Source organism: Leptonotus elevatus, chromosome 14 (genome assembly GCF_054856555.1).
Source record: "Leptonotus elevatus isolate MCC_2025b chromosome 14, RoL_Lele_1.0, whole genome shotgun sequence".
NCBI lineage: Eukaryota > Metazoa > Chordata > Actinopteri > Syngnathiformes > Syngnathidae > Leptonotus > Leptonotus elevatus.
In genome coordinates this window covers 11,851,700-11,871,686 of record NC_141252.1, presented here as the reverse complement: position 1 = coordinate 11,871,686, position 19,987 = coordinate 11,851,700, and the positions used below count along the sequence as shown (strand labels likewise).

Here is a 19,987-nt window from a genome sequence, read left to right as displayed (position 1 = left end):
ATCGCCTATCACATCTGACCTTTGGGCAAGGGTGGGGTACACCCTGGACTGGTCGCCAGTCAATCGTAAGGCCCGTATACATTAATCGGTTTGGGATTGTGGGAGAAAACCATAGTACCCTGTGAAAACCCAAGAAAGCACCTGGAGACATACAAACTCCACACAAGAAGGCCAAAGCCAAGATTTGAACATGGAACCTTTCAACTCAGACAGACATTGTGACCACTAGTACTCCGTGCTGCCATGTGTGTCACATTGCTTCTATTTTCTTGTGATGAGTAAGTGTGATATTGATTTCAATTCCCCCTGAAAAAAAATGCATATTGCAGAATTTCTGAATGAGACTCAACATAGTGCAATACAATATACTTCTTTTTTTCCCCACAAATGTTCCAGGTCCAGTTGCTTTATTTTTTTTCCAGTATACAATGGGTATTATACTGTAATCATTACATGCCCAATCAGAAAGTACACAAGATCACGGATAATAGATCAGGCTTGTTAACCATACGTCACCATGATGCTGCGATGCTCTTTTCATTTTGTTTTATATGCAAACGATATAAAAATGAAATTTGTTGTGTTTTGTCGTGTTGGCGAAATATCTTTAGTTACATATTCCTGTCATCATATAGTTATTTTGAAGCTGTGTAAACTCTTGGAGCGTCTTTATGTTTTGATCACGCAGTGAAGGCGGCCGTATAAGAGGCGGAGCTATGTTAGCTCATGTCCAATCAGAGCGCTAGTGCCACCCTTTCTTTCACGCTCATTGGCTCATAGCTGTTGTGTGCATTCTTGTCGGTGTTGCTTGGTTTTGTAGCACTCGGCTAACGGCTAATGCTCACGTTTTCCGCAATTTTTTCGACATTAACATCAATTCTGTTGAATACCGCATAAAGTTTCACTCCGGTGGAGGATTCCTAGGTTTAAGGTAAGCTTGCACCACATCAACGACATCGTAACTCATCATATTGCCGCAATGTATGTCAGAACATCATGCTACTAGTCAGGCTTTCATGGAGGCTGGCTAACAATACAGCTAACAAAACCGACACTCGGAAAAGGGACAGAAATGGCTTTGTTTTTTTAAACGAGTGTTTGTCTAAATGCTCGTTTTCTGACTTTGCTTGGACATGTTAGCGCATCTTTACTCCTGCTGGTTGTGTGTTATGCTTTTGCAATTCCGTGGCTGTTGCTATACAGATGACAGCAGTGTTGTTTTCCAACCTTTAGTGAGCAAAAGTGCATATTTTACATGAGACAATCTGATGGCACATCACCAAGGGGGGGAGAAAAAAAATCACATATCATTAAAAAAAATAATACATTCGCTGGTTATTTTTTTATAATCTTCTCTCTATCTAATGGAAGAGCATTTTAGGGGCTGCCTGTCCACGTTACGTTGCTCGCATATAAATTCATCAGTAATTTAATCAAAACGTTTATTTCCCGGAAAATAAAAAAGCCATTGAGACTAAAAACTCGTTTTCAAGGGTGATCTGACCAAGAAGGTGGAATACAATTCATGTTACAACAACAAAGTATGCATAAGAGACAGTAGTAAGCCTATAAATTAAGTAAAGGTAAACAAAGAACACAGTACAATTATAATCAACTATTGTTGATGGATTACCATCCACCCGCAATGGAGTGTAGTAAAAACAGACTGAAATGTGCAAAATTTAAGCACAACAGCAGTGTCATCAGAAAGTGCTACATATGCTACAGGAGCAACTGGTTCAAGAAATTCAGCAACTTTTAGGTTTAAAACTACACAAAGAGACCAACGAGGCCAGTTTGAGCCGACTCAAAGTAAAATTTCATACTGGCCTTAGTTTCCACTTTGCACTGATTAATATAAATGCATAGAGTATTTTATTTATTCATAGTGTACACTAGATAAGTTCAGTGCTTAAAAAGTGCAGTCCTCAAACTCCACATGTAAAATCTTAATTTGATTATTTTTCTAAATTGTTTACCCCTAATTTTAAGTGCATTTAAAACATGTGAGTGGTAAATCTAAAAAAGTGTTTTGGTGTATCTCTGATTTTCACTGTATTGAAGTGTGGGTCTAAAAAATATAACTGTGTTCATTGTACACTGACCAATGTATTTCTATTTGTCCTTTGTCTAGTTGAAGGTGTGATTCATCACCGCTTCCCAACATGGGAATGTTGACTGGAAATGCTTCTTCAGCTGCAGGGAGATGACCTGCCACCCTTTCGGGAATGGTCAGAATGGGGCCAGATGTGCCCCTTCTCAATGAGTACAAGCAGGAGTTCTTCTGGAAGCGCTTCCCCCAAACGGTGTTGGGGGGCCCGCGCTTCAAGTTGGGCTACTGCGCGCCGCCTTACGTCTACGTCAATCAGGCCGTCCTCTTCCTGACGCCATGGCTTTTCGGCGGCGTCGGCACGCTCCTCTGCCAGTTGCAGCTTCTCCAGGAGCTGCATGCGGCCATGCTCTCTGGTGCGTTGATGTTCGCGGCTGCAGCTGGCATCCAGGCGGTGGCGTTGTATGCCGGACGGCGGAGCGGCGTCGTGGAGAGACTCGGGGCGCCAAACACCCTAGTGGATGAAGAGGAAGTGGAGTTTACTCACTGCGTCAGCCCAGAGACGGTTCGATTCATTGCCCCCGGGAAGAGATTTGGGCTGAATGTGGTGATGCATACAGTACTGGCCGGGCTGCTGTGTGGTTTCGGGACATGGTACGTGCTACTTGGCAGACTGACCGCTCTGTACGGCAGCATAAGCGTGTCCCTGGTCGTCTTTGTCCTAAGTTGGGTGACTGTGTGCATAGCAGAGTATTCCCTAGTTGTGAATACGGCCACAGAGACGGCTACTTTCCAGGCGCAGGACACTTATGAGATTACCCCACTCACCCGACCCCTCTACATTTTCATTTTCATTGTTGTGGACTTGACTGACAGGTGAGTAACTTGGAACCAGCGGATTGCGTTGACTCTGTCAAATCTGACATTTTGCTGTACTTGGTCGTTTTTAGGTTCTCTGGTCCAGTTCCAGAGCTCCAACTTGCCAGCCAGGTCCTTCATGTGCTTTTCCTCTTCCTACCTCTGCTGTGGGCACTGGGCATACTACCTCCCCTGGATGCCTTGTTCCTCTGGGGCATGGAGCAGGTGCTTGTGTTTGGATTAGGAGGCTCCCCCATGTCCAGTAACTTCAGGTTTGTGTTGGAATAGGATATACAGGACAGTGAACCTCGATTGATCGTTAGGGACACATTCCAGACACACCTGTGATATAGACAGATTGTATTTCGAAAGAAAAAATGAAAATAGTTTTGCCCCTCCCACTTTAAACGCATTTAATCTCATCAAAATATACTTGCACGTTTTCTCACGTTTGTCGCTCCCAGTTGAAGTTTACTGTAAAACTGCCATGTAACACAAAAGGAAGTTAAACATTGTATTGCTAATGTAAACACCAAAATGTTCAACCAAATCATATACCGGGTAGTTAGTCCACTAGCGTAATATTAGCATACTTTGTATGTGAGAAGCCATAGATGGTTTAATTGAATTTAGCATAGATTTTACAGTAATTGTAACCCTTCAACACACACAGTTGGAGAAACTACAGTCAATGCATATTCGCAGTTGGCACATGGGAATTTGCAAATTCAGATTATTTTTTTCATTTCCCCCATTATTATTATTATTATTATTATTATTATTATTACTTTTCTCTCTTTTCCTTTTTTTAACATTGAAAGTATATCAGTTTGGGGGGGGGTATAAAAAACATATATATATATATATATATATATATATATATATATATATATCTTTTTTTCAATATTTTTTGGGGGTGGGAAATTAATCAAGGGGCCACTCAGAGGGTCTGCCATTTGCCCATACCTGAATTCCACTGCATCTCATTCAGTAGACCTCAATGCTGCCCAGGATTTTGTGGCACAACATTGTACTGCAAGGTGCGCAACTCAAAAAGTGGATTTCTCTGTGTGTCCTGTAAGAATCCATAAAAAAAAATATGTTTGAAACATTAACTGTGATATAGCTGTATTGTACAATATTTTATCTGATGTAAAAGTCTTAGGTCAATATTAATTTTGTGGTTTTAATTACTTTTTTTGGCCTAGTAGCATAATAAATAGCAGGGCACATACCGTTAGCAAGATTATACAAAAAGTTCAACAGATTTCTGTAATATTTTAGTGGGTCGAAGGTCAAAGAATAACCCATTAAGTTGAATTGCAGCCCTAGTTAAGATAAGCGGTACAATAAGGTACAGAGGATGAATGGATGATCCGAATATATTATGTTTATTTTTTTTATGGTCCATGAAGCGGGAAGTAGCCTATAACTAATAGCTATGCAAGTTAGAAACCTATATACATCTCTACTCTGATAGTCTCAGTTAATCCACAAAAGTGTGGTCTAAAGCAGATCACCTTAAATATTGTAGGTGGTAACACGAGATATTTGTAATGACTTTTACCTCATTTGCTCCCAAAAATGTATAAATACATTCTATTTTAAATATTACCATGGTTCCAAAGACATATTTATACGTTTTTTGATGCTACATGCAGCCTCTGAACTGAAAAAAAACAAACGCTTGAGGCAATGGTAGTTATTACAGAAACGGCCAGCAGGTGGCAGCAGAGTATAAGAGATCAACCAGGGCCATGTAAAAAGCTATTTTCCCCACTGTTTTGAACAGATTTGTGAATAATGATGAAACTTAGCTATATTCTATTGCTGCAAAACGGAAACAGATAGAAATGTACTTTTTTCCCCGATGAAAGAAGAGACTCTAATCTTTCTTTTGGTAGGGTCCATGTTTTTATAGCAGTGGAACACAATATTCTGTGAGCCTTGAAAAATCGGTCAAAATCCAGTAAAACAGCCAGGAGCGAAGGGGGTTGCTTCAGTGAAAATGGCCGGGAGTGAATGAGTTACTTCCGTTTATGCGTGTTTGTCTTCATGTGCCCGCCCTCTTAGGTTGCTTTTGATGTTTTGCGTTTCCGCTGGCGTCGCTGTGTGCAATTACTTCATCCCATCATCACTGGGAGTCGTCCTCTTCTCCACTGCCATGGGATTCCTGCTGAGTCTGGACCTCAGCCAGGTTGGCGCCCTCTGCCATGCGCCCAGGGCCGAGTGCAAGGACTACGGCCTGCGTCGAGGCAGGTCCCCTCCCCCGCCTCTTTCCAACACCTTTGGCTGGAATCTGGGCTGCAGTGAGGTGTTGTTGTATGCCAGCCTGTTGTTGGCAGCCCTGGCAGAAGCCGGCCTGTTGCATCACTTCTACAGTTCGGCTCAGTCCCCCATTTTGGTCAAGGGACCCCAGGCTCCTGTCAGCTACCTCCTCCTGGTCCTCTTCTCCCTTTGCTGGCTTCTTCGAGAGATCCAAGGGGCATATGTGTGCGCCGGCTTATTCCTCAATCCGGTGTACCCGAAAGGCATGTCCAGTGTGCAGACTTTCAAACAGAAGAACAGAGGCTTGTTCATTGCAGCGGCCATCAGAAGAGTCCTACTTTTTCTTGGTGAGATCATGGTGAAATCCATTGTCCTCCGTAGTACAGCTCAAGCATTAACCACAATGTGTAACCGTTTATTTGTGTGTGTTCACAGTGTCTCCGTTCGCATTGATTGCTTTCCTGTCAATGGACGAATCCCTGCAGCAGCTCCACGGGGTTCCTCTCAGTGTGGGATTCGCACGAGCCTTCAGAGTGGTAGGTGCACAAAACAATAGAAATATTTCTGTTGACTTTTTGCCGATTTATTATGAGCACAAGTATGTTGTTTAAAAGAAAACTACAAATATTTTTGTTTTGTTTTAGTATTTGTCTGATTAACATATTTGTTGCATGTTCACTTGTAGGTAGTGTTCATTTTCATCAAACATTTAAAAATGTAGTCTGTTTTAGTCCAGTTTACAATCACGCTTGTTAGTTTTTAATCATAGTTAGTCAACCTCATCCAGTTTTTATTTAGTCCAGTATAAATCTAGCATTTTATTGTTTATCTTAGTCCAAGAAAACATATTTTTATTTATATCGTTTTAGTCAACAAAAACTTTCAATGTTTTAGTCAGGACAATCATTTTACCGTTGTATATATTTTTTTGTCAGCAGATAATGTTGAACATTTTGGATCTAAAACTTTCACATGATTAAAAACAACTTTACACACAATTACAGTTTATCAACAAGTGGCTACTATGCCACCATGCTACGAGCTAGTAAATTAGCCAGCATTAATTAGCGGTCGGATTAACATTATCGTTGAAACGTAAAAGCCGTTGGATTAATGTTATGTTATTACTATAATTTACTTCTTTGGTTTTTTTTTACTTTTCACCGCGAGCCTACATTCTCTGTTCCAAGTGTTTGTGCATGTTGTACTTGCTAGCTGCAGATTTGAAAGGAGGCGTGTTTAGCAGAGACAAGATTTTACAAAATCATAATTTTAGTCTTGTCTTTGTTCATGAACTGAAACATTGGGATTTTAATCCCGTTTTTATTAAGTGAAGTACATTTTTGTCTCTTCTTCGTGAGTCGACAAACATGCATACTGATTTAGTCCCAGATCTTGTTTATTAATGAGGGTCATAGACTAGTCTAGTCTAGTTTTCGTCCGGTGAAAAATGTGTGTTGACAAAAAAAAAATTGTTTAGTTTTCGTTTACAAAATTGACACGACTTGCAGGCATGGCAGAGCTCAGAAGACGCTTTACTGCAAGTGGTTGTGGTGGTGATTGTACGTCTTGCAGCTGGAAACAACAAGCTGCCTGGCTGGGACAACCTGGGCACAGGAGTTCAACTTCTACTGGTGAGGACGACAACTACTACTTTCCTTCTTGTAGAGCTTGGCAATCAAAATCGAAATGGCATCAACTGATTTATGTTCATTTGCTGACACCAAAGTTAGTTTTATACTAAGTGATCATGTTCCCTCCATAGGTTGGCCTCCTGATGGATCGACTGAGCCAATTCCTGGCCAAGTTAAAGTTCACCCTCACGGTGTTGGTGACATCATGGACCGAGAAGAAGCAGCGGCGTCAGTCGGCTGGAACCCTCCTGGCGCTCAACGCCTCCCTCTGTCCGTTGCTCTTGGCTGTGGTGACCCTGTCTGCCCTGCTCTCCGCCCCCTTGCTCCCCCTCTTCACACTACCCATCTTCCTGGTGGGCTTCCCCAGGCCTCAGCGCAGTTGGCCGGGTCCCGTAGGTACCGCCTGTCCGTGCCCGGACTCTATCTTCTACCAGCAAATGAGTGGAAGTCTTGCTTCGGCCCTGAGGACGGCCTTTGCCAGAGGGTCTCTGGGTTAGTTATTATGCATGCCTCCTATCGTTATTTAAAAAAAAGGGGGGGGGGGATCCAGTGAATTATTCATCTGTGGCATTTACTCAGTGAGTGCTACAAAGTGTTCATTAGTAACACATTTGCTTAAACAGGTTTGACTGACAATTATTAGTCATTGTCATTTGGAATACATTCTATCAATCCATCAATCCATTTTGCAGATGTGCATAACAAAGTTGAAAAATGACATTTTACAGATAAATCCAAGAAAGCTAACTTTTCATTGTATGTTTAGTTTTGGGTTCAAATGAGTTCTTCCCTCTATCGTAAGACGCCAGAAGAAAAAAGTGAATCATTGCAAATAACCAGTTGATTAATAGAACTACCGAAGTCAGTTTCTGAGCGTTTTTTTTTTGATAATCACAGTCAAGTGAAGCCAGCCTCGCTTTTGCTCACACTGGAGGGTGTACAGCGAGCAGTAAAGGGGTCCCCTCTTGTCACTTCCGATCACATTAGTGACACGTTGCCACGGGACGTGACATTATCCTTGAGCCACCTAAAACAAAAGGCCTTCTTTTCATCAGCACCCTGCCCCCAAACATGAATACCCACAATCTGCTAATAGAAATTCAAGGGCAAGCAAAGAGAAAGGAAACCATTTCTAACAATCTATATTGGAATGAATATGCACAAATTGTCTATTCTAGTTTGGTTTTGGTTCCCCGCTTCTTGAAATGATGATTGTTTCTGCCTCTCGCAGGTTCTTTAGCGCCAGGCTCTCACTTTCTGGGCCGCTTTCAGGACCGCATGGTTTGGATCATGATTTTGGAGAAAGGATACGGCTACTGCACTGTCAATATTAAGGTACATTTTGTTTGTTTGAGACTCTGATTCAATTCATACAGTTAAGTTTACAATGTTTTACATTTAAAGTGGAAGTCAACCTTAAACATTTCTTGACAGTATTATGTTATATGTGACCTCATTAGTCTTAAACATGACATTCTGATTAATATTACATTTGTGGAGTATGAAGTATTATGTAAAATCTAGCTGTTTTTATCCATCTCAGGGGGCGGCCATTTTGCCACTTGCTGTCGACTGAAGATGACATCACAGTTGCTCAGGCAACAACCAATCACAGCTCACCTGTTTTCCGAAGCTGAGCTGTGATTGACCTGAGACCCGAGCAACTGTGATGTCATTTTCACTCGACCGCAAGTGGCAAAATGGCCGCCTTCTGATATTGATAAAAACTGCTGGATTTTGCTGCTTAACTCATATTCCACTAACGCAATATATATACCAGAATACCGTATTTAGACTTGTGGGGCTGCATAGAGCATATTATTACCAATAATTTTTTGGGGAGGTGGGGGTTGACTTCCCCTTTAATGGAACTTTGAAGTAAAAGTGTCATTTAGGAATTATGCCAATATGTCTAGTACCTCCATTTTCAAGGGCTCAAAAGTATTTGGACAAGGTGACACAATTAAAGATATAACCCCAATTTTTTAATACTAAAATATTTTCAATAGTTTGTGCTTGCGGTCTGTGGAGATCACCAAGTTGCAAAGTTTCTTCCTTTTGAGAGTCTTTGACAATCTTTCCCTGAAGTCACCTTGAGACTGTTTGGAGGTTAAAAAAAATGTGTTTCTGATATGATCCCTGGTATCGGTTCACGTCCACTAAATTACGCTGGCATATAAATGAAAAATCCTCCAAATTCCATCATTGCCTAAATGGTGGGCCTACCTGTGGCTGTGTGCTTTTCACAGGGTTTGGAGCTCCAGGAGACATCTTGCCACACGGTGGAAGCACGTAGGGTGGATGAGGTTTTCGAGGCTGCTTTCGAGCGTCCGGAGCGTCTGGGTTTGACCCAAGGTTTCAACCTGCATTGGGCCAACGCTCTCACACCTTGCGCAGCGCTGGTTGTGCGCGTCTACTCGGACGCCCGCAACGTCCTCTCGGGCATCATCGACTCTCACGACAACTTGAGGAAGCTCCAGGATGACTTTCTAAAAGCCTTGGTGTGGTTGCTCCTGCGTTATTGCGTCAAGAAGCATAAAGGCTCTCTGTGGAGCTGCGAAGAAGTGACGGGAATCGGCGGGCGCAAGTCGCAATCTTCCCAGCAGGCGCAGACGACGTGCAACCAACCACCCGAGGCCATCGTGGTGGAATCCAAGGTGTCTTCACTTCGATTCAGACAGGACAGCTCCAGCATGACGTCCTTTGGCGACTGGTCGGATGAAGATGATCTTTTTGGACCTCAACCAGCCAGGCGGACGGTTGCCTTGGTGACGGCAGAGGCCCAGTCCGGACACACAATGCTGCAGACAGGAGCCTCTCTGCCAGGGTCTGTAGAGATGGACAGTCTGTTTGAAAACATGGCCCTCTCCGCCCTGCAGCCTTTACAACCTTTAGGACTGGGCATCGGGATGCCGGCGGCGGAAAAAGGTCACAACCCGGAGATCTTCAAAGAGAGCCCCGGCTCGCTCCGCCAGCTGGCGTTCAGCTGCCCCCAGTCCGAGGTGTTCAACCTACCGACGGGATGGAGGACGGCGCCGTTGTTATCGAGCAGGCTGCAGCAGCTTAGGCCGTTATTCCCCGAGGACTGGTTCAGGTTCGCCTTAGGCCAGTTCGGGCCTGTCGTGCAGAGCGACGGCTCCGAGGACATGACCAAAGCTCTGAAGGAAGACGAAACCTTGAAGGACCTCCACGCTCAGGTGGCGCTCTCGTGCCTGGTGGCGCTCGGCGCCGAGTCGGCCTTCACCAGCCCCAGTTACATCTACAGGCTCTACTGTGGAGACGTGCCGTGGACGGAGGGACTTGAGTGGCTGTCCTCCAGTAAAGAACTTTATCAGCTCGCACTTCGGGCTTTCAGGTAAAAGCCTATGATTTTTTTTAAAAGCTATTTTTATGGCGTTTTCCAGAAATGACCAGGGCTACCAGTAAGATACACACTTCTGAAATGACAAATGTGCTTAAATTATTTTAATATATTACTATTAATAATTAAAGTGGAAGTCAACCATCTAATTTTTTTGACAATTATATGTTATATGTGACCTCACTACATGACATTCTGATTAATATTACATTTGTGGAATAAGAGTTAGGAAGCAAAATCCAGCGTTTTTTTAATCCATTTTAGGAGCGGCCATTTTGCCACTTGCAGTCGACGGAAGTTGACATCACAGTTGCTCAGGCAATGACCAATCACAGCCCACCTGTTTTCTGAAGCTGCGCTGTGATTGGTTGTTACCTGAGACCTGAGCAACATTGATGTCATCTTTGGTCGACCACAAGTGGCAAAATGGCTGCCCCCCGAGTTGGATAAAAACATCTGGATTTTGCTGTTTACCTCATATTCCACTAACGCAATATTAAAGAGATGCCATATTTAGACTACTGGGGCTGCACAGAACGTAAACAACAAAAGCATTGGGGGTTGACTTCCCCTTTTAATATTATGTTACTGATATCTCATTGGGAAACATGCAACACAATTTCTATCAATCTCTGTCAGTGTTCACATTTTCAAATAATCCCTTCTATTACATTCCAAGAAAATAGTATGCTATGACTGATGAGCTAGTTTTAGAACAGGCCTGCGGGCCCATTGGTCACACATAGTTTAGTCTTTACCACACACTATAAGCACATTTGAACTTAAATTACAAAGTAGGTCTCGTTTAGCAGATTTTCACCTGTTGTAAGTCTGGAACGTGTCGCCATGTTCCACTGTACATGCAATATTTCTATTGGTATTTATGCTCCAAAGTCACTGCCGTTATTGCGTTATATGGTTTGCATCAGGTTTAGTTTCAAGCTCCTGTTTGATCAAGCCAGCCTTGGGCCTATGGAGTCCCCTGAGGAGATGTTCAGTGCCTTGGAGGAATATGAAAGGGACTGGTACATTGGTTTGGTATCCGAGAAAGGCTGGCATGACAGCGTCCTTCAGGAGAAGCCGTTCCTCTTCTCTTTAGGTCACGACCTCTCCATGGTAAGCACACATTTGCATTTGACATCATTTCCAGCGTGACGCCACACAGGTCAGCAGAGTTTATTGTTGTCATCCACAGGGTACGTACACCGGGCGAGTGCTGTCCTTGCAGGAGCAATTGGTGCAGGTTGGCCGGCTGAACGGAGAGGGGGTGCGAGGTCAGTGGGCCAACCTGTCCTGGGAGCTCCTGTACGCCACGAACGATGACGAAGAGCGCTACAGCATCCAAGCTCACCCCTTCATGTTAAGGAACCTGACTGTCCAGGCGGCGGACCCCCCTCTGGGGTACCCCATTTACTCATCAGCACCCCTTCACTTCCCCTGCCTCTGACCACAAAGGTGGGGAGAGCTTTTTTTCATGTCACCACAAGGTTTCATGTTTTACCAATGAGGACAAAAGAACAGACAACAGGGATTATTTCCTTAGAATGATGGAATGTTGACAAATTGTTTTTTTTTTTTTATATATATTTGCATTTATTTATCATGGTGCTTTGGTTCAGTGGCACAGAGAAGCATCAAGTTGGAAAATTCACATCAGCCAGCTTACATGGATACGTCGCGCGATTTAATCGGCCGATTTCCGGGGGGGAAAGTATGTGATTAGCTTATGATCACAAAAACCGATCACCCGCAGCTCATACTTTGCAGCCAACGAGAGACCAGCCGGTGTGCAGTGTAGCGTTTCCTCACCCTTTCCTTAACACAGCATGGCTGTACGGCAAACCAAACAAACATGCTGCCGTTTGGAGTTTTTGTCATTTGGGAGTGTGCACTCATTGATAATCAGAATCAGGAGCATAATAAAAACCTGATAGGAACACCAGGCCCCCTATACATGATACATACAGTGTTGTTTAAAATGTTGATTGGGGGCTAGATTTAGCGAACGCACAATGGTTTGGGAGTTAATGATTTTAACTGACTGTCCTCCATCAAAAACCTGCTTTATTATTTACAATATTCAAATAATGACCCTCCCTTCCTGCTAAAAAAAGGGAAACTAAACAATTATGTTGTCAAAATATCAAGGATGTGCCTTGGGTATGTCATGCTGTACGCGTTCGGTGCAATTTGTTTGTTTACAGTTCACTTGTTTACAACTTTAAAATAATAGTTCAACAATTTTGATTGGTCATAGTCTTGTACATATTGTTCAATTTTATATGTGTGTATCTGTATATAATAAAATGGCTTGTAAGAAGCTGAGAGAAGCACATTTTTATGAAGCCTTCGCCTTGGTGAAGTAAGCAGAGTCTGCATCCTGGAAAAGAAAAAAAATACAAATGAGTGTTGGTCAATATAAGTAGGGTGTCCAAAATGTGTTCATTGTTTTACTGGCCATATTGTATATTTAGTTTGATCCAACTCGTTAACAAAAATGTGAGCAGTCAGAGTAAAAATATATATATATATGTATTTTATATTTTAGTGTAGCATCCTGACATGAGCCTGAACGGTTGTGATGGACAAATGAAGCTTCATGAAGCACTTGTAAAAAAAAAAAGAAAGAAAAAAAAGATTCCTCTAGATGGCACCCTTGGCTTAAAGATGCACTGGAAATGTAATCAATTACCATTGCACCAACCTTTATTTTTAAACCAACAGCATCATCTAGACGAATAAAAAAAAAATATATATATATATATAAATATATATATATATTGCCAGTACTTCATGAAGCTTTGTTTTCCTATCACTACTGAACAGCTACAACTTAAGAGGAACAGTATCTTTGTGATTGGCCCTGAGCTGTCACTGCCCATCAGAGGCCACTCGACACTTTGGCCAGTCAGTGAGCATTGTTGGAGAGAGTGTGTGTGTCTGTCATCCACCTTTTTTTTAATAGAATTAGCAAGGTCACAAACCTCTGTATCATGATGGAACATTGTAAGAATTTCTGTTCACGCCGTGATACATTTTCCGTTGCTAGTTGTGACAATGCAAGTCAGCCGTACATACTGTAACAGTCAGCAGCAGAACGCTGATCCTTTCATGTCAAGGCCTTTTCACACAAGTAAACAGACTATATTGGCGCACACAGAGGAGAATATCAGAGCGGCTCTCTTTTTGGAAGGGAGATGTTGATTACAACAAAAGTTCAGCGATTTGCTCATGCAAATTGCTGAAGTGGCTTCTGCGGTGGATCTAGACCATGCTCAACCGCTTCACAAAAAAGGGACATATTCCACACAATGTTATTTATAAACACACTTACCACACCAGATTTGAAATTCTGCACCCGTTTCTTGCTCAGGAATTTTGTGATGAACCAAGCGAAGGTGGGGGTGTACTGCCAGGCATAGTAGAAAGCCAGAAAGGGTTGCTGCGCAATCCACATTTCCTTGACACCGTTGGCAATCCCCGCCAGTATTAAAGACACACAGCGACTAGTGGCCATCTTGTGTCCCTGGTCACCAGGTGAAGCTACAGGCTGAAGAATGGATACCAGTTAGTCATAACGTGATACAAAAAAAATGCCGTTACATTTCTGATTTTTTGTTGTTGTTTTTTTTACCTTGTGCAGATCTTCAGTGAAGGCATTTTGTGCTATTAAGGATTGCACAGGCCCTGGACACACTGTGCTGATGAGTATATTAGGATGGTCATAGAGCTCAGTCCGAAGGGAATTAAAAAAGCCCTGAGGAAAGAAAAGATGCATTTTCTCTTCATTTTTGTGTCCTGCAAGTGAAATGCGCGCTCAATCGAGTTCAGGTCAGGTGATTGACTCGGCCATTGCGTAAAAATTCCACTTCTTTGCTATCCGCACGCTGCAAAATCCACCTGTTACTATCCATCACCGGGGGCGGCCATTTTGTCATTTGCTGTTGACTGAAGATGACATCACAGCAGCTCAGGGCTCAGGTATTGACCAAACACGGCTCAGCTTCAAAAAAAGAGATGAGCTGTGATCTGCGCCATGATTGGTCTTTACCTGATCCCTGAGCTCCTGTGATGTCCTCTTCAGTCGACGGCAAGTGACAAAATTGTCGTCCCCTATGATTGATAAAAATTGTTGGATTTTGGAACTTAACTCATATTCCACAAACACAATATTAACTCTTTGACTGCCAGACGTTTTCAGAAAAGGGATGCCGCCAGTGCCAGCCGATTTAAGCATTTTGACTGATTTTCAAGGTCCACAGAAAATGTTCTGTTTGGACTATGGAAACACACGTACTACCAAATGAAAGATTGGACTTTCATCTTTCATCAGAAAAAAAGAGTTTGTTTCTACCTTATTCCGTTCTTTAGTAATCAACAATAGAAAATGGTTAGTTTGACATAACTTCGCCTGTGTTGGACCAAAATACGGAGAAATCAAGCTTTTAGTGAAACGATATTATTTCATGCATTCTAGTGAATTTGACACTTCTTTTTGTCCATGAATGATGCCACAAACACCTAAATAGTGCTTTACTTCTATAAAACACTACCACCAAGAATGAAAAAGTGTTTTTTGATAGCAAAATACGTTTATTTACATTCAACAGTGTAACAATTTGACAACAATTTGGCAAACTATTTACAAATGTGTGCAACTGTGGTGCTATTTACAAATATGTGGATGTTTCAACGACAGTTTTTCTTTTTGTAACACTCTCCTGCGTGCAAGGAGACGCAACAGCATTTGCACAAGATTGCCTCTTCGCGTGCGCCACTTTCTTGCCGGCCGTTTTTTTCCGGGGAATAGCAAGTATATACTGCAGTGTGTCATCAAGTCTAATATCAGGATCATGCTACGGTTACGTTACGGTGGTGTTACGTCTCGCTTCCCCGTGTCCTTCAGTTGCTATACCGGGTGGTAGGAGATCCATTTTATCCACTCCATTCATGGTGGCATCGTAGTCCAGAAACAGTGTCTTCTCCGTGATCAGACTGTACCCGCTCCTTCGATGAATATGCATTGGACTCGGGGTACTCTTCATTGTCCGATCGAATGTCCGCTTGTGCAGCTCCGCGTTTTCCGGCCTTAGCAGCGCTAGCCGCGCTAGCCGCGCTAGCCGCGCTTTGCCGGTGGGGCTTACTACGTGTTCATAACAGTCACGTTGGCGTAGAGCTTCATCTTCATCATCATCATCAATCTGCATTGGTCGATGCCAACTCTCCATCGCCCGATCGAATGTCCGATTGTGTAGAAGTACCCGGCCGGCTATTGTGCGCGTTTTCCGGCCTTAGCAGCGCTAGCCGCGCTAGCCGCGCTAGCCGCGCTTAGCCGTGAGGCTTACTACGTGTTCATAACAGTCACGCCAAAGCTTCCAACTTTGGCGTAGAGCTCGTTGTCATCATCATCGTTGACATCAATGCGCTTTTTAGTATTGATTGATGCTTTCCGTCTTTGAAAAAAATGCTCAAGCTGAGCTGCTTGTAACCGGTTGCTTGGTCAAGCCATTGTGGCTTGGATCAGCCATTGTCTCCTCAACACTCTAGCTCCGCCTCACGTCTTCTACTGACGCCCACGGTGGGCGGCCCATCCAACCTTGTGCAAAGAGAGTCATCGCTGCCCTCTAGGGGCCAAAACGAGTCTTTGACTAATCAGATCAGCCTGATTCTTTCAGCACAGCTGCCCAAGGCTTTCCTGCACCCGTTTTTGAAAAAAAAAAAAAAAAACATAGGGGACGTCTTTTAACGTCCTCGGCGCCCTTCCCTAGGTTTATGCTAAACGTTTTATAACGTTTATGGCAGTCAAAGAGTTAATCAGCATACCGTGTTTAAACTAGTGGATCTGCTTAGAACATATTGTAAAAAAAAAAAAAAGCATGAATAATAACCAAGCATGAGCGCTTTGGTTACCATGACACAAGATTTACCCCTCCGTGGCAGCAAGTAATTCTGTATTCATAAGCATTGTCAATTAAAATATGAGCCCTACTGTGATATCTCTGCAAGACCGTGCCAACGTGTATTTCGTGTCTAAAGAATATTTATTCAAGTGGTCGACATACCCGGCGACAAATTGGGACACAACGCCTATTATAACCACAATTTGAGCGCATTTACGTGTAATTAACCAACATTTTTTGTGCATGTGTAAACGTCACCTGAAGAGCATGTTTGCTGGCGGCGTATCCTGACGCCAGGGGCGCCCCCGCGAGGCCCAGCACGCTGCTGACGGTCACGACGCTTCCGGTGCCGCGCCGTGTCATGTGAGGCAGCACTTGCTTGGTGAGGGACACGGTACCCAGGAAGTTGAGCTCCATCAAAGCCTGGTAAACGTCCACACTCGTTTCCAGGAACAAAGAGCGCTGGCTTCGGCCACCGTTGTTTATCAGGATGTCAATCTGGAAGGTGAGGAGATAAGAGTTTTTTAGAATTGGTGACCATTTGACTTTTGAACAGACCATTTTAGCAATCTGTTGAAAAAAAGTGACTGTGACCATCATCAAGAAAAACTGTGGTCATACTTGTCCAAAGTACTCAATTGCAGCTTGCGTTTTGGCTTCATGGGTTGCCCTTTTCAACAAATCCAGCGGAAGTATGAGAATATCCTCATCCTTCAGTCCCGAGGACTCTGAAAGTATACAAAAAAAGGGATCCAGTGACAATAAAGAATGTATAAAAATCCAACTTAAGTCAAGGCAAAAGTCTGTAGGTATCTGACATCTTCTCTGTAACCAGCAACTAGCTATTATGGCTTTAAAAAAAACAACTCACCTTTTTTGTGCTTACTTTATATGTGTGTTTGACTGATCATTGACGAAGGGATGCGATAATTATTTCCTCCACATATCCTGCTGAATAATATCATCTAAGTAAGTGTGGTCTCACCTAAGCATTGCCGTTTCACCCTCTTTAGCTCATCCTCGCGGCGGGCAGACAGAATGAGGCGCGAGCCACAGCGAGCCAGCTGGTAGGCCAGCTCCTCCCCGATGCCGCTGGACGCTCCGGTGATCCACGCCACCTGGCCCTTCAACTTCACTTCTGTCAAACAAACAAAAAACACTTCACAGAGGGTACCATACTTTGACAATCACTTTCACTTAAATGAACAAGAAGTAAGAAAATAAACATCATGAGCACAATCATATGAGCCGCACAACTCATGCCGACTCACTGAGCGAGCATGCAGACGCATTTGCTGGCACCCACGTCACTCACCAGGCCCTGCCACACTCAAAGCCACAGATACTTCAGTACAACCAGAGAATGGAGGCCTCTAGTAGACAATAATGCATACATCTCACATGCATGATATTGTTGAAGAATGCAAAAATCATTTGATCCCATATGCTCGACTAATCGGATAATAGGTAGAATGCTCAATTCTACAAAATATTCGAAAGCTGCAAGCCCCCCAACTGCCCATGTTAGCATGAACGCAAAATTCAGCCGCCATTATTTATATTCCCTTCTCACAAGCGGCATACACACTGTAGCACAATGCACTCCTATCCTTTCATCTGAAATATTCCGTTGTTCCTTTACAAACATCACAGACACACTCATGAAGTCAAGACAAAGCAAGTAAAGAGCAACTTTTAACTCATACAAGTACAGTATTTACAAGCTACTGGGAAGTGCGTTGCTTCACGATCGGTACAATATAATAACAATACTTGGAATGAATAGTCTTGAATAGCAGAAATGTATGACAGTCCATTACAAGGCTTTCGTTTCAATTAACTTCCTTCTGCAAAAAGGCAATGCTCAAAGCGTACAACTGTGAGGCAGACGTGCTAACCACAGGGACAACATGGAAATTGCACATATCATACGTATATACTGTAGTTGTATCTGCTCGTAGCAGAGCCTAAGTAAGCAAGCAACGGTAATATGGAATCACAGGAGGGCTATGTAAGGATCCATGAAAGCATTTTAGTTTCAACACAGTCTCGAGATTTTAAAGTGGACCAATGACAAACGACTCAAAATGTGTCTGGTGTCCTCACTTGACTTTGTCCCGAGCACACTTGCCCACAGCAACGTAAAATCTGCATCCGCGAAGAAGAATGCCAGCAAGTGAATGAATACATAAAGTAATATCAAGTAGTACAGCGCAGATACAATACAGAAATCCATATCTATATAGGTGCTAGTAGTGCCGTTAATAAATTGCGTTGTTTTTTAGCTGCAGTCACTCGGATAGCTTGCAAAACTAATCTATACTTTACAAAACAAACCCGTGGACGGATGTTACGCCACTTCCGGTTGTAAACTGAGACAAACGCGCTGGAGCCTTTGTTTTGTTAGGGATATCTCACATTCATAAATGTAAATTTCTATATTAAACCCCATTATTAATTTTTTTAAATTGAGATGACACTTATTTTAAGTCTCTTAATTTAATAAATAAGAAATGTTAGTCAATAACTGCTATTCATGCAGAAATATTTAGTGACTGAATATAGTGGCTCATGGATATCGTTGCTTTATATACTTTATTTTTTTCCATTGTGCGTTTTTATTTATAATAATAATAATAATAATGTATTTATTTTATTATTTACGCTCTGAATTATCCCTACAGTAGGCGTGGGTGTGAATGTGGATGGTTGTTGTTCTGCCCAAAGCCAAGCAGATAGGCTCCAGCACCCCCGCGACCCTTGTAAGGAATAAGCGGTCACGAAAATGGATGGATGTTTTTTATTATTTAAAGACATTGATAATCTAATTTTATTGTCATATAACACCCACATTTGATTCATAACGTTCAAGAAGTACTTGGACACATTTTGGTTGATAAAAGTTTACCTGAACAATATACAGGCTGGGTAAAAGATTAACCTATATTTCAACTTTGACCTTCATTGGCGCATTAGTTTTCAAAGGTTTTAATTATGCTTCAATCAATTCAACACTGTTAAACAATGTGATAGCAAGAAAATAATATGGAATAATCAAGCTAATTGTTTTTTTCTGATTTCTCTTTATTGTTATATATATATATATATTTACCGTAATCACATAAATGCTCGAAATTTCCTCCTACAATGTTGCACAATTAAAGTCAATATATTCCTACCTTTCATATTTTAATTCCTTCATTCACTCTTTATACATTCCCCCTTCCTTCTTTCCTCCATTTCATACAATTTTTAATTTCTTTCAGATTTCCTCCAACCTTCCTTCTTTACTTCCTTCCATCATTCTTCATCTCCTTCCTGTCATACATCTCTGTTTACCCCATTTTTTCTATGTACCATCTTGTTCCCGCCCCACTCTCCCTCCCTTCCTTCATTGCTTCCATACCATCGTTCTTTCCCTTCTGGGCTCATCTCTTTCATGTATCCTCCAGTAATTATTTCTTCTTTCATTTACTTCATTCCTTCATCCATATTTCCTCTATTCTTTTCATACAGTCCTTGATTATCCCTTCCTTCATCTCTTGATTTATACCTTCTAGACATCTTTTCCCCCCATTTCATTCATTTCCCTCCATCCTCCTCTTTCTCCAATACTTCCCACCTCCCTTCCTTTATCCCATCATTCTTTCTTTATTTTCATGTCATCTTAGTTAGGCCCCTTCCTTCTTTTTTTCCTTCCATACCATCTTTGTGCTTCCTCTTCCTTATGGCTCAATGTGTTCCTCCCATAACATCTTTGTTTCCTTCATTTGATCCATTATTCCTTCATTATTTCCTTTCTTCCCCCATACGTGTTTCCGTTGTTCCTTTAATACATTCTTATTTCCACCTTCCTTACTTGCTCCTTCTCTTCGTTCATTCCTTCCACGTTTTATGTCATTCATTCAGTCTGCGC

The 19,987-nt window shown here is 42.4% G+C and overlaps 2 protein-coding genes across 2 annotated transcripts; one reads left to right on the top strand and one right to left on the bottom strand.

Annotated features, from left to right (window-relative positions):
• The first annotated feature begins 794 nt into the window (after window positions 1–794).
• On the top strand, window positions 795–12,543 carry pcnx4 (pecanex 4). Its single transcript, XM_086095286.1, has 11 exons — window positions 795–931; window positions 2,135–2,926; window positions 3,001–3,180; window positions 4,982–5,523; window positions 5,612–5,712; window positions 6,688–6,810; window positions 6,942–7,302; window positions 8,042–8,145; window positions 9,060–10,165; window positions 11,101–11,287; window positions 11,367–12,543. Exons 2-11 carry the CDS (start codon window positions 2,229–2,231, stop codon window positions 11,616–11,618), a joined length of 3,654 nt encoding a protein of 1,217 aa, XP_085951412.1. The 5' UTR covers window positions 795–931; window positions 2,135–2,228; the 3' UTR covers window positions 11,619–12,543.
• On the bottom strand, window positions 10,816–18,421 carry dhrs7 (dehydrogenase/reductase (SDR family) member 7). Its single transcript, XM_086095287.1, has 7 exons — window positions 18,178–18,421; window positions 17,057–17,209; window positions 16,693–16,799; window positions 16,330–16,569; window positions 13,806–13,928; window positions 13,506–13,721; window positions 10,816–12,551 (listed from the first exon to the last, which is right to left on the bottom strand). The coding sequence occupies exons 1-7, from the start codon at window positions 18,305–18,307 to the stop codon at window positions 12,510–12,512; spliced, it is 1,011 nt and encodes a 336-aa protein (XP_085951413.1). The 5' UTR covers window positions 18,308–18,421; the 3' UTR covers window positions 10,816–12,509.
• Between the last annotated feature and the right edge of the window lie 1,566 nt (window positions 18,422–19,987).

Coding starts and splice junctions, on each gene's coding strand:
- dhrs7 (XM_086095287.1), bottom strand. CDS start 18,307: ATGGATTTCTGTATTGTATCTGCGCTGTACTACTTGATATTACTTTAT. Junction 13,722..13,805: donor TCACTGAAGATCTGCACAAG/GTAAAAAAAACA, acceptor TCCATTCTTCAG/CCTGTAGCTTCACCTGGTGA. Junction 12,552..13,505: donor AGAATTTCAAATCTGGTGTG/GTAAGTGTGTTT, acceptor TTTCTTTTCCAG/GATGCAGACTCTGCTTACTT.
- pcnx4 (XM_086095286.1), top strand. CDS start 2,229: ATGGTCAGAATGGGGCCAGATGTGCCCCTTCTCAATGAGTACAAGCAG. Junction 2,927..3,000: donor GTTGTGGACTTGACTGACAG/GTGAGTAACTTG, acceptor GGTCGTTTTTAG/GTTCTCTGGTCCAGTTCCAG. Junction 8,146..9,059: donor ACTGCACTGTCAATATTAAG/GTACATTTTGTT, acceptor TGCTTTTCACAG/GGTTTGGAGCTCCAGGAGAC.